We start from the raw sequence: 13,942 nt of genomic DNA, 5'->3' as shown, positions 1-13,942 counted from the left end.
CTGAACCCCCCCCCCCAAAAAAAAAAAAAATAAAATAAATGAATAAATCAATCCACCCAGTCCACTTAACTTTGCATAATGTGGCTTGAAACTGGCTTAGAGAATAACAGCATATTGGAAAATGGAAACCAGGTTACAAATACCCTGTCCAGGTTCATAGTACCAAGGTTTTGCCCACTGCATATATTAAAAATCCAGCCAAGTCACTGAAATACTGCCAATATGTATTTATTCATACAAAACCAAAGTGCATAAAACTCATCAAAAGTCAAATCTTCTCTGGACCTCAGTTGGGCCAAAAACAAAGTCAGTCTCAGTTGCCTCAGTCTTCAGGCATTCATCCTCACCATCCTGCATTTTTGGGGGAGAAAAGTATAGAACATGTCTTATATAACCTATACTGCACAAGTTTAAGGTGGGGCTGCAGTACATCAAGAACATTGAGCCTTGTTCCAGTGAACCCACCTCACTGAAGTACTTCTCTATGAGTCCCTGGGCAGCACGATACACAGCATTGTTTTCATGGTTCTGGAGAAGTTCAATGCGATCCAGTCCACCCATCTCTTCTACCAGCAGACAAAGCTTTTCCACCTCCCCTAGCTTCTCAGCAGCCTATGGATACCACAGTAGAGGCTGTCAGTAGCTCAACACATTAAAATGGTTCAGCCTTAAAGCAAAATATAAACCAAGTTGGGTTCTACAGGCACAGACTAAGCCTACTTTTTAGACTAAATTATTGATAATAAAAATCAATGGAGAGTCATCATTGGAAACTAGATTTAGTCTGGGTCTGGAAGAGTGGCCCAACAGACTGACAAAGACAGGCTCCCAGCACCAATAAAACTAAAGGCTCTGCATGGCACCCTTACCAAGAAAATGTTATTGATAGCATCCAGAATGACCAAAACAGTCTTGGCATCTTTGACTGTGAGCAGATTTATGATGGCTTCCAGGCCACCACACTTGACAAGCTGTACTACCTGCTCCACTGTCCCTCCGCTGGTGTAGTTGGTGACTGCCCAAACAGCTTCTCGCTGAGTTTTAAAGTCAGCCTGAAAGATGTACACAGCAAACCAAGTCACCCAGAAGAGCCAAGCATGGCAAAACTAGTTTCTTAAGGACCAGCAGTGCAGACTTGGACCAGGCTATTTAGGGTAAGCCTCTGTTTAGGTGCCTGAACTAAAAGATTGGAAGCTACATTTGGAACAATTTGGATTAAGACCAAGTACACTTGAGCCTTCACCACCTACATTCTTCAGAAGGTCCACAAGGGGGGCCAGCAGCCCACATGTGATGAGCTGCTGGATTTGCTGGCGTGGTCCAGCTGCAATGTTGGACACAGCCCAGGCTGCTTCCTTTTGGACACTGGGTTTGGCATGACGCATTAGTTTAGGCAAGGCGTTTAGCACACCTGCATCAATAGCCATCTGCGTCTGTACATCCGATCCACTCACAATGTTCCCAATGGAACGCAGCGCTGGAGTCTGTTTTAGGAAATAAAGGTGTAGTAAGGTACACATTTGACAAATTAAACAGAGACCATTTCATTAAGTCTAGGTTGAACCACCATTAACTCTTATCCAATAAGAATTTCACTCAATATTCACCACCACTGCAAGCTCCTCAAAGCCCAAGAGCTCAACCAGCCGTGAAAGGATTCCAGTCTTGATTACAACATCAATCCTCTCATTGGGTCCATCTGTGAGGTAGGAGATGGCCCAGCATGCATCAGACAAGACAGACTTGTCACTATGATGAAGCAACTGTATAATAGAAGGCAGCATCTGCTGAACAGCAGAGAAGCGAGGGAATGGGTTTTTGTTCCTGCACAGGTTCGAGAGGGTCCATGTCAAGTTGCGAAGGTAACCAACCTGGAGAGAAAAGCATAGTACTTCATTTTTCATGTTTTATGACTGATAGAGCTGAAAAACATGCATAGCAGAAACAAACTTACCGGAGCATCTGGTGTTAGGCGAGCCAGTAGAGCAGGGATCACATTGCAGTCAATAAGTGCATCTCTATATGATGGGCCATCACCTACAGGGAAAGAAAAGGAGAGAGAAGGGGAAGGGGAAAAAAAACAAACAAAAAACCCACAAAGGAGTCACCCTCACAAGAACAGTGGAAGACAAAAGAACCTGGACACTAGAAGCCAATTAACTTTAACCTTAGACAAACAATCCAAACTATGAGAAATGTATAGCCAGCTTAATCTCTTGCTGCCAGAGGCCTTATCCAGCTATAAATTATTCAGGAGTTAATGATTAGCAATGACTACCAAAAAGAAAGTACAAAAACTCCCAACAAAGCTAGATAATTTGATCCAAACACATCAAACAAGTACTCTGCTGGCACAGTCAAAACGTTCTATTGCCCTCATTTGTTACATGCCTAGAAGTCAGACATATTGGGACACCAGCTTATTCCTGTTTCATCTGAAAACAAGGGCCATCCTGCTTTTGTTGGCATAACCATCAAGGGAAGAGCTTTCTACTACATTTGGGAGCATCACTGAGGATCACCACCCTACCTCATTCTCAGCTTCAGAAGTATATAAGGATGGTGCGCCATCCCAGAGAACAGTTCCACAGCTCAATGGATTCATAATTATCTGCTGCAGAAGGTCCTATTCTATTGGCAAGACTGTGCCATCAACCTAAATCTCATTAATCAAGCACTTCTAAGGGCATAACCATGACTCAGGTTTGGGTGTCTATACTAAAGCCTGCAGGAACAAAAATAAGCATAGGCTTGGTGACCAGATTTAGCACCAGGTTCTTCAAAACCTGGATTTGAATACAAATGGTAGCTGGCCAAAGAATAAATAACAAGAATCCAACAGAAAGGGAACTGAAGTGTGGCATCGTTGCCTCAAGTAGGTCACAGGTGTTACCTGCAATGTTCCCCAGGGCCCAGACTGCCTGTTCACTTATGTTGAGCATAGGTGAGCCTAAGAGGGCAATGAAGGCAGGCACTGCCCCATGTTCCACCACCTGCTGTGTGTGCCAAGAGGTGCCTGATGCCACATTGGTGAGGGACCAAGCAGCCTCAAACTGCAGAGTGGGATTATCATTCCTCCCCAAGAACTCCACGAATCGTGACAACAGGCCAGCCTCCACTATCTCCTTCAGTGGAGGGTTCCTTTCCCGAGACAGCAGTTTCCTGGAACATGGAAGGAACAGACAGACGGCCATGAAACGCTCATTAACTTGGAGCATAGCAGAGATACTCCATAAAAGGAGCAGAGCGGCCAAGAGCTGCTGCTGCTGTACCTGGCTGTTTGACAACCCTGTGTCTGTTTATCTGGACAGTCACTGTTGACATTTGCAATAATCTCCTGAATGGTTGCAGAGATTACCTAAATAATCACAGAACACATGTTAAGCAGTACAAGCAATGCATTCAGGGTTGCTGACCACAACACTACTGTAGTGGATCTACAACCTGTTGGTTGTCGGTGTTGTACTCAGGTGACAGGGGCTCCACATCAGGCTGAAATTCAATGTTCCTTCTCTTCAGAATACTCTCCACCCTTTGCGCTTTACGAAGCTCAACACACTCCGCAACTCTGCGTTCACGCATTTTCTTTAAGAACAGAGCAGGAAAACAAAGTTAGAAATGATATAGGCTTGTTCTAGTTTAGTGATGGCTTAGAGAAATTCCACAAGTAAAAAAAAAAAAAAAAAAAAAAACCCTGTTTACAAGGTTACTTTCTTAATTTGAGCCCAGCTTGCTTCTACTTCTTATGTAGAAAATAGACAACTTGTGCACTTGAACTGTTTACATAAACTGTTTTAATAATGAACCAATACAAATGCAAGAACACTGAATTAATGTACTTAGAAGGAAAACAGCATTGCTTCTTGTGATTGTACTTGATGTAAACTTCAAATGAGGACAACAAGGTAGCCAACAGTGCAAAGACATGTCAAATCTGAGTCTCAGTGGACAGTATGCCTTACAACAGAAAAATGTCCACAAAGACGTTTAGATTTACCACCACTTTACATAGCATCTAATATAGGTAAGGCCTATATGAACATTTATTATTAAAGGGGGTTACATGGCATTTGTCAATTTTCAAATGATCAGTTCATCTCAAATGCCAAGTGCACAAATGTCCATTAAACATACATAAATAATATTTATTTATTCATTTAAACCATGGCATGACAAAGCTTCATGTAGATGTAGGTACATGCAGACCAACAGTGGTGATGAGCTGCATTTAAAGCTGTACCCCACCCACCACCAAACTTCATGGCCTCCACAAAGCAACACTAGTTTTATCAGCATCGCAACCAACAACTCACTTTACCCACAAAGAGGCATTACAGCAGTCATGTAAACTCGACATTTCAGTTTTATAGTGTGGATATTTGCCCTGCCATTCAATGGACAGTTGATATGCATTTTCACTGATAACATAGAAAAGTGCACATTCAGGTTGGAAGCTTCATGTAAACAAAAGTATTTTACTATCCAGCTTAGACTTTATAGATTTTTTTTTTTTTTGCTCATTTTTATTTGTAGCAATTTAATAGTGCAAATTAATAGTGAGGGATGTTTTATATAAAACACTAGTCACTAACATTAATAGCAGTGAAACTGAACTTAAGGTAAAGCGTTAGCTTGTAGCATTACACCACTCTCCTGTACAGCAGCCTACCCACCAAAAGAAACCCCTAGCAAACCATTCCGCTACTTGTTATAGTTATACAGCCCATTTAAGTGGCCTTAAAATGCAGCTAGAAACTGTAATACTTTAAAATATGTATTTTGGCACCAAATCACCATCTCTAACTTAAGAATTTGACTTACTAGTCACTTCCCAACGCCTCAAAACTTACCAGCGGGTCCTTGCCCTTGTTTTTAAACTTGGACAAGCGTTTATCGGTCAGGTTCTCGGTAGGCATTGTGCAGGTTCAACTTGTGAAGACTTGCGAAAGAAAAACAGCTAAAACGACCCAAAGACCCGCTCAAACCAACCAAAGATCTCAGTGGAACCGCGCAGAAAGCCTCCTATTTCTACAAGCCACTCCTGAGCAGACTGCAATTTAGAGCGCAGCTATAAACAGGTGCTGCCAATCACCGAGCGGTGGCGGCGTTCACACAGCGTTCACACTCAGGAGCGCTGTTCCTGGACCAGTTTTGCTGACCAACGTAGTGAACTTGGTGTTGTGTAAAGAGTGCAGCAAACCTGACCCTGGATCTGTTGTGCTGTTTTGGGACTTGGTCACTAGCACTACCCTCTGGGTTCCAACAGCAGGATATCCCTCCGCGTCCCTTCAGCCTCTTAGACACGCCCATGTGACACGCCCCCATAGAAGGCACGCCTACTTGGTTAACGTCAGTGCAGAGGCGTATTTCACTAAGCAGGACTTCAGCAGCTTGCCAGAACTGGATTGCGGCTGAGTAAAAAATCCACCCCATTATTTTACTATGATTAAAGAAATAAACCAAGAATAGACCCTTACCAAGCAAATTATTAGGGAGGCCTGTACACCTAGTCATTCATGCAATTATCTAATCAGCCAATTGTGTGGCAGATGCCTCCTATGTCTCCTGGCTTGATGAAAAAGATCAATGGTGAATGAGCAGACTGGTTCAGACTGACAGAACACAGATAACCACCACTCTGTGCCATTGTGGTGAGCAGCAGATCATGATGTTGGGCCAAGAACAGAAAGCTGAGGCTGCAGTGGGCACAGTTGAAGACTGGGGAAAACATAGCCTGGTCTGATGAATCCTGATTTCCGCTGTTGGACACTGATGGCTGGTGTCAGATTTTGGAACAAACAGCTTGAATCAATGAACCCAACCTGCCTTGTGTCAACAGCCCAAGCTAGTGGAGGTGATGTAGTGGTGTGGGGAATGTTTACTTTTTCTATGGGCCTGTTAATACCTATCATTGCTTGATTGGCACAGACTATTTGAGCATTGCTGGCAACGTGCGTCTCTTCATAGCCATGAAGACGTCTGCAGGAAATGTGTAATGCAGTCATGTCAACATGGACCAGAATCTCATATGTTTTCAACATCTTGTGGAACCCCTGTCATGAAGAACTGAGAGTGTTTTAGGGCTCTTAATAAAGTGCCCAGTGAGTGTATGCCTGTAACTGCAAAGACTGTGGACACTTTCAATTCAATAGGAGTCTTTATATAATTGTCCCCCTGGAAATACTTAATCGGGATTCATTTTTACCACATTACATTGAAAGAAAGTATTGGGACACCTGCTTATTTATAGTTTTTTTTTCTGAAATCAAGGGTATAATTAAAGGAATTTCTTCTGCTTTTTGTTGGAGTATCTGTCTCTACTGTCCAGGGATGGCTTTCTACTAGACGTTTGAGCATTGTTGTGAGGATTTGATTGCATTCAGCATTCAACAAAAGCATTAGTGAGGTCAGCATGTTGAATGATAACTACCTCACCTCGTCCCCAACTCCCCAACTCATCTCAAAAGTACTATTATTTCAAAGAACACAGATCTACTGCTCCATAGCTTAATGCTGGGGGGTTTTATACCCCTCTAGTCCAATTCTGTTGGCAGTTCTTCTCTGCAGGAGCTACACGAGCTGTGTGTGCATTTGTACATATGTGTCAGTAGCCGAATGCATTTATTAGAAGGGGTGTCAACAAACATTTGGGCATGTAGTGTATGCTCTTTTGGTTTCTGCAATTTTCTTGAAACAATTCCCAATATAAAATGAAAAGTACATCTTTTATTAGGATTAGCCTACATTGTGTTAATGGTGGAACCGCTAGTTCTCCATGAGAACTGTATTTCTCGAGCAGTATCTTGCAGTGGGGGTGTTTTATGGTCTTATGGGCTGAGACAAATTCATTTCTCCTGAAGGGAGATGTCAAATTGGACTAATGTTCTTATCCTGGTGCACCCTGACTGCACGTTTTCCCCACTCTTGCACACCCACGTTAAACCCATTTAAAGGCTGGTTAATTAGCTAATGAGTCGAATCGAGTGTGCTAATGTGGGGAAGTAAGCACTGCAGTGGAACAGGATTTGGAAAGGCCTCACTGGGCCACACAAGCAGCAGGATTTGACTTTATTCAAAGAGCTAACATGCAAAGCAGACTTCAGATGTAAGACTCAATCGATTAATGCTAGGCTATCTCTTGTCTCCATCTTTACAATGTCTGGTGACATTTTAATACCATATTGAACCAGTTGAATTCAGTTATCTGTGTTGGGTATTAGACCCAACGCAATGAACCTGAAAAATGACACGAGATAAAGTTATATTTGTGGGAATATACTCTTTTTTTAAAGTACGTAAGCTGTTGAACATGAATGGAAAACTGATGGCTGTAGACCAAACTTTTATTTGAAGTCTTAACAATGCATTGTAACAAAAATTAGGAAGGCTTTGTGTTCATTTGCCAAGGACATAATGAATAATGAAGGAAAAGAGCTACCTTGATTCTTAAATTACAATTAAAAAGCACTGGATTTTATGAAGATGAAGGGGGTTCTACCTCAAATACGATCTATTATTGAAGATTTCATCTAAAGTACAAATGTGCTGATTTTCCAGATCCCAAGGCTTTTTAATGGTTAATCACCCATGACATTTCAATTTTATCCAAGGCTAGGCTTAAAGGGCCCATATTGTAGAAAGCTGAATTTTCCTCCTGTAAGAAAAGTGTGATGCCGTATGTAAACACTGTTGAATTCTGCAACAAAAATTGTCTGTTTTGTATACATTGCACGTTTGATGTCAGGAAGACAAGCACAGTTACATATATTGCACCTATTCCTGAGACAGTGAAAATTGTCGAGTAAATGATTAAATTATTAAGTAAATTACTGTTGTCTGCAAAAACCTTTCTGACATAATGCGAATCTGGTAGCTGTTCTTTTTAGTGTGTTAAAATGTCTTGATGAATGGACCAATAGAAATGCTCCAAAATGACTTGGAACAACATGTATTACCATTGACTTCCATTGAAAGTTAAGCCATTTTTTCCTTCTTCCTGTAAAGTTGCTATTCTGGAGATATAAGGTTTTCACATGGCTAAATGTAGGATATAGGCCCTTTAATCCATTCCCGTGACTCAGCGCGGCATCTCATGTCAATGATTCCCCAACTCTAGTCCAGCTTTCCTTGGCCTTGATCATTATCTAATATGGCTCAAATACAGGAGAATGGAACTCTGCAGTGGTCTGTGTCTAGGACTGAACTTGGAAGCTCAGGTCCAGGAAACCTGTATGCATGCTTGTATGTCTCCCCCTGACGTGCACAATGCTCATTACATTATCTTACATATACTGTTGACCCCTAGTGCCCACATCAGTTATTACATCATTCTCCTGACACTGTCGCCCTCTGGTGCCCGCATCGCTCATGGCCTCATGGTTCTGTAAGATGCGGAGGAGCCCTCAGTGTCAGTGCTGATTATGAGGGGCTGCTTCTCGGAGCTCTGCTGTCTCCGTCTGCGCCGTAGTACGGATTTGCCGACTTTAGCCAAGCCCACAGCCAAAGCTGCAGAACAAAAGGCCCCCAGAAGGGCCGCACCCAAGAGCCACGGCCAGAGCCCCCTCGCCTCCTCCAGATACGACACCACATCATCCAAGAACCGCTGACCTGCAGGTGGACATAGATACTCATGTGAGGACACTTGATAAGAATGGGAAGGGACTGGCTGAAGAAAGTTGAGATGATTTGATTCCATCAGTAAATATAAAGGGTGTCTCTGTGGTATATTGGGATTGGTTTCCCGGAGCCAGAATAAGCCTAATCCTAGACCAAAAAGAGTGGAGTTTCAGGGGAATATAACTGAATAGGCTTAAGCCATGTCTATGAAACCCGGTCTTAGACTCTTTTAACTCAAAGCAGCTCTTTGATTCCTTTAGGGGGGATTTCTCCTTTCTTCACACATTAAGGTAAAGTCTTATCAATGCTCACAATAAAGGTGTCAGAAGTAGTTGTTTGGAGTGATGCCCTAGAAGAACCACCATTGGTTACTAAAGAACCTTTTAATGTGTGTTTTTTTAGGAATCCACTCGACTGAGAGGGTCTTTAGGGAAGCACTCTTATGGTTTATGTCTATAGAACCACTTATGGCACCTTTTGTAACACTTTAAAGTACTCATATCACAGATTTTTTTAAAATAATAATAATAAAAATGATAATAATGATAATGAATAATAATAATGACTAATAATGATAAAGATTCTATACAATGTTTAATGTAGAATAATAAACACTCAGTATTCCAAATGTGCTCTCCAGTTCATACATGCTGCCCTAATTTTAATCATTTTTAATAATGTCATAAAATCCAACATATTTACAGAGATCTGCTTATTCAGCTCAGTGGACCCTCACATAATAAGCAGCCCTGGACTACTTTTTTAATGAATCATATTACAGGGAAGCCAATCAAAACAAAGGTCATTTGCATGCATTTGTCTTAAAGATGCAGTATAAAAAAACAGCTTTTTTAATTCTAAGGAAGAAAGTAAGGCTGGGAAATAATCATGTAGAAATGAACTGGGACCACTGTTGCCATATAAATCCACACAAGCCTTATAAATGGGCTACAAAAATGTAGGCTATATTCTCTAATATCTGTCTCCTTTCAAAGCAGCGTTGTTAAAGTGTGGTTAGAGCACATTTGGTTATAGGAACCATGCTTATAACAGAGTAAGAAGAGTGTAAAGAACCTTTGGTGGTTCTTCCATGGCATCCCTCAAATAACCATTTAAAGCATCTTTCTTTTTAAGAGTGCTGTGCAAGAGAGAACCTTTTAACCAGTGTAAAAACCAGTGTAAAACCAGTGCTTACAAGAAAAATGGCTAGTTTGTACTCACCAGGATCTCGCAAGTAGGAGTACTCATAGCCCAGGTCTTTGCTGGAAAGAAAGTAATCTCCATTTCTGTACAGAGGAAGGAATGGTGCCATGTAGTATTCACTGTTGTGTCCGATCGGAGCGTTGGCTGTAGGGTAATGAGACCTTTCCGGTTGGTGCCTCCTCAACCACTGTTCATAGATGCTGAAACAAAGAGATAAGCAGATGCAAAATAAGGCTTCATTCAAATAGCAGTTCTTCAATGGAAGGCAATAGAAGAGAAGAGAGGTGGGTATACGGAAATGACCCATTAATGGAAGTGCTCCATTTCTCCTGGCTTATCCTTACCTATCTACAAAGGCATGATGCAAGAGGAAAACTGGGTCATTGGCTGAGCCCTGCACTGAAGTCATGGAGCCGTTCATGAAGATGTGCAGCGCTGCATGCATTCCCAGCTTAGGACTGTTTCCCAGACCAGTCCGAGGATCCCCAAAACCTGCATGAGGAGTTACAGGAGAAGGATGTTAGAGGAAAAATGCACACAATCGAAAGGTCTTTGTTTACTGACAGGGTGATATAATCCATTTATCTCATGATGAATTAATAAACACCAGCAAATCCAGTAAATTCAATGTTTTTCTTTCTGCTTAATTGCTGTTTTTTGTACTGTTCACATGCTATAAGCATTGTACTGTATGTGCCATATATGGAAGGAAACACCATGTGTTGAACGCAGCATGTGACCAGGTGCCCAAAATATTCTTTAAAAAATCATACATATCACTCCAGATTCAGGCGATCAGCCAAGACATGTTAGACCCCATTTACACCTGGTTACTTCATGTCACTAGCATCTGGATTGTATCCTGACATGATTTTAGCCTGACATGTTTTACACTTGATTGTCGAATGCGTCTGGGAGAGATGAATGGGCTCCAGTGCGTCTCAGACCACCTCCTGAAGTGGCTTGAGTGATGGGATTTGTACACTACACTAGCATTTGTATGTGGCATGGCCTTATCCAGATATAGTCTAGGAAAATACGGAAGCAAATGGAAAATACTGAAGAAAATGACCAGGAGTAAATAGGGTCTTTGATGTCTGATTTTTAATTTTTTTTTTTTAGTCCAGAATGGGAAATGCTAGGCTAGCATTGCTAACAAACAATAGACAAACTGTCACCAATTTTGTCTCAGTAAGGTGAAGGTGCATGTATTTGTCACCATACAGTGAAATGTGTCCTCTGCATTTAACCCATCTGTGGTAGTGAACACACACACTAGTGAACTAGGGGCAGTGAGTACACATACACCCAGAGCGGTGGGCAGCCAACTCCAGCGCCCAGGGAGCAGAGAGGGTAAAGGGCCTTGCTGAGCCTGGGAATCGAACCCACAACCCTGTTATCAATAGCCCGGTGCTCTAACCACTGAGCCACCACGGCCTCATGTAAATATGAAAATACATGGCCTTCAGATAAATGTCCTTCAGAAATCTTCAAACTAGACCACATACTGTATAAAACTAGTTCCAGTTACTTTAAGTGGTTGCCCACCACTCAGATATGCTACGCTAAGTTGATTTTAGTCATACTATGTTGTAAACAGCACTGATTAGTCTGCCTAAGACAAATGAAGATCAGCATTCATTTCAAGCGGGCTTTTACATGGATTGGATTAGTAACAAAGTCCAGCATTTGCTTGGAAATTAGCCTAGCATCTCCCATTCTAAACTAACGAACCAAATGTCAGATACCAAATGTGTTGACGGCCTGCGGTGAACTTCATGTTAGCGTGACTTTTCTCTGAACTGGTTGAACTAATACATGCTAATGTGGTGCTAATTTGGTGTATAAATGTGTTCTGATTTTTTCTCTCACTTGGGATTAATTTGGGTGATAAAGAACTGGAGGAACAGCAGCTACAAACCATAATCTTCTTTAGGATTTAGGATTAATTCTGAAGAAAGTTTAGAATAAGTGTTTAAGTTTAGGATTAGATTTAATGTTGCCCAATTAAATCGTATATTATATTATAATTATACATTGCTGTCTGGCTATCTCATAGTATTTAACCTTCCAGGGTGTTTCTGAAGCTCATGTTGGCCGTGCGGTCCATTGGTCCGGTGTCATACTGGGACAGGCTGAGAGTGAAGTCCACTTCGGCGGATGTGGGCAGTCTGTCCTCAAGGGTCCGGTCATGGTTACCAGGGTTGCGCAATAAGGGTCCTTCCTCCGTGCCATCGCACAACACACCTTTCAAACTGTACTCTGGTGCTCTGGAGCAAATCACCTGCAGGGACCACAATAACAGTCAGTTCGGACCATCTGCCATGTTCAACCAACCGTAAGATTCATGGATGCATCTAATTATCAATACGTTTCCAATATCAATATCAGCATCTCAAAGACGTCTGTGGCATGTAAGGGGTTCTGTGATGCTTACAAATAAAGGTTCCTCAGTGGTTCTTGGTTTGAATATGTGGCTTGAATTAGTTGTCTGGGGTTCTTACCACCCTCACAAACTGTAGTTTCTTTAAAACAAGGGTTCCTCAGTGGTTCTTGGCTTGAATATATGGCTTGAATTAGTTGTCTGGGGTTCTTTCCACCATCACAAACTGTAGTTTCTTTAAAACAAGGGTTCCTCAGTGGTTCTTGGCTTGCATTTAAGGTTTCAAGCCTTAATTGGCATAGAATTACTTCTTTGAGGTTCTTATATATAATTCACAAAAAATGAAAGGCTCTTTAGGGAGCTAAATATGGTTTGATTATTGCAGTTCTCCAATCAATGCCACTGTTAATTTCGAGAGCATACCTGATAACCTGGCAAATCAGTGTATCTGCACCTATTAAATATATTGACCAAGTTCAGAATTTCCAACATTTGAGAAGATCTTTCTCACTTACCTTCCAGGAGGAGAACACAGATGATGGACTGATGAGGTTTGGGTTAAGTCGGCTTTGGCTCCCCACGAGATCATCAGTGCATACTTCACATTCCTGTGCGTCTCTCCAGTCCCAGTAGGGAATGGTGAAACCGAAGTCTCCTGTTAACTTTCTTATCTCGTGCTCCCAGCGCAGTAAGAACACCCTGTGCCATGGCAAAAAGGCCGGTGCCCAGTGCCCAAAATCGACCCCCCTCCATATATTATTGGTGCCACCTAGCATAGCATGTCGAGAAACGTAATAGTGCATCCAGACAAACAGGTCGTAGATGGAGACATTCCTGAACAGAGGGTCGGTGCCATTGTTCATTTCTCTGTAGGTGCCAGTAGCAATCACGTAATCCTGGCTGATCGTATTCTTGGCAAGATTAAGGTAAGAAATGAACTTCTGCCTTTCTGTAGTGGACAGCTGGAAAACCTCCTTCCGAACCGATTCACGCCTCTCTGCACAGTTTGGTCCAAAGTAACCAAAACTGCACTCTCCACAGTTGTAGCCCATGTAGTTCTGGAGGCAGCGGCAAGTCCGGTTGTAGAACACCAGTGGCCATTTCTCTCTGTCATCCAAACCTTCAAATGGGTACTGGGGGCCATTTGCCTCCTCGGACACCACCACGTCTTGACACACTCCCCGGCCTGATCGCGCTCCGCAGGCTGACCCGTCCCCTTCCCAGGCGGGACAGCACTCCTTGGAAGAGAGGACCTCTGTGGTGACACATTGCCGAGGAAACTGCTGATATGTTGGTTTCAGAAACTGAATGAAGAAACTGATCAGAGCCAGCAACCGCATCTCAGCAGTGATCTCAAAGCTTCTCCTGCCTGTGATTGTCCAACAAGAATTTGGGGTTAATCCTTTCAGGGTCTTTTTTTTCTCCTTCTTCTTCTTTTTAAGGATTCCCCCCCCCCCCCCCCCCCCTCGCCAGCTTCTTCAGATCACATGCCTCTCAGCCTCAGGTCGTTCCAGAGTAAAAATTCTTTCAGTCAAATCCTCTGTTACTGGGAACTCGTCTCTCCACAGCAAAATCCCCAGTGTTGAGTTAACTCATAAACTGCTCTGATTACTCCCAGCTCCCAGACTTACATGAATATTAGAGGTTCAACACTTAAGGTGGTTTAACATTTTCATGCTTATTTACTATTAAAGGTTCTTAAATAGTTTCTTCAATGTACAGCTCTAGGAAAAATCAAGC

General features: G+C 42.3%; 2 protein-coding genes across 2 annotated transcripts; both read right to left on the bottom strand.

Annotated features, from left to right (window-relative positions):
• Positions 1 to 261: 261 nt before the first annotated feature.
• kpna7 (karyopherin alpha 7 (importin alpha 8)) lies at positions 262 to 4,916 on the bottom strand. The gene is made up of 10 exons (XM_072658455.1): positions 4,851 to 4,916; positions 3,445 to 3,585; positions 3,273 to 3,358; positions 2,894 to 3,162; positions 1,955 to 2,037; positions 1,608 to 1,871; positions 1,251 to 1,484; positions 870 to 1,052; positions 466 to 612; positions 262 to 351 (listed from the first exon to the last, which is right to left on the bottom strand). The coding sequence occupies exons 1-10, from the start codon at positions 4,914 to 4,916 to the stop codon at positions 262 to 264; spliced, it is 1,563 nt and encodes a 520-aa protein (XP_072514556.1).
• A 3,342-nt stretch (positions 4,917 to 8,258) lies between these two features.
• tyr (tyrosinase) lies at positions 8,259 to 13,558 on the bottom strand. Its single transcript, XM_072658420.1, has 5 exons — positions 12,718 to 13,558; positions 11,887 to 12,103; positions 10,164 to 10,311; positions 9,838 to 10,019; positions 8,259 to 8,607 (listed from the first exon to the last, which is right to left on the bottom strand). The coding sequence occupies exons 1-5, from the start codon at positions 13,540 to 13,542 to the stop codon at positions 8,366 to 8,368; spliced, it is 1,614 nt and encodes a 537-aa protein (XP_072514521.1). The 5' UTR covers positions 13,543 to 13,558; the 3' UTR covers positions 8,259 to 8,365.
• Between the last annotated feature and the right edge of the window lie 384 nt (positions 13,559 to 13,942).

The sequence above is a fragment of the Salminus brasiliensis genome, chromosome 16 (assembly GCF_030463535.1).
Source record: "Salminus brasiliensis chromosome 16, fSalBra1.hap2, whole genome shotgun sequence".
In the NCBI taxonomy this organism is placed as follows: Eukaryota; Metazoa; Chordata; class Actinopteri; order Characiformes; family Bryconidae; genus Salminus; species Salminus brasiliensis.
This window is presented reverse-complemented; position numbering and strand designations above follow the sequence as displayed.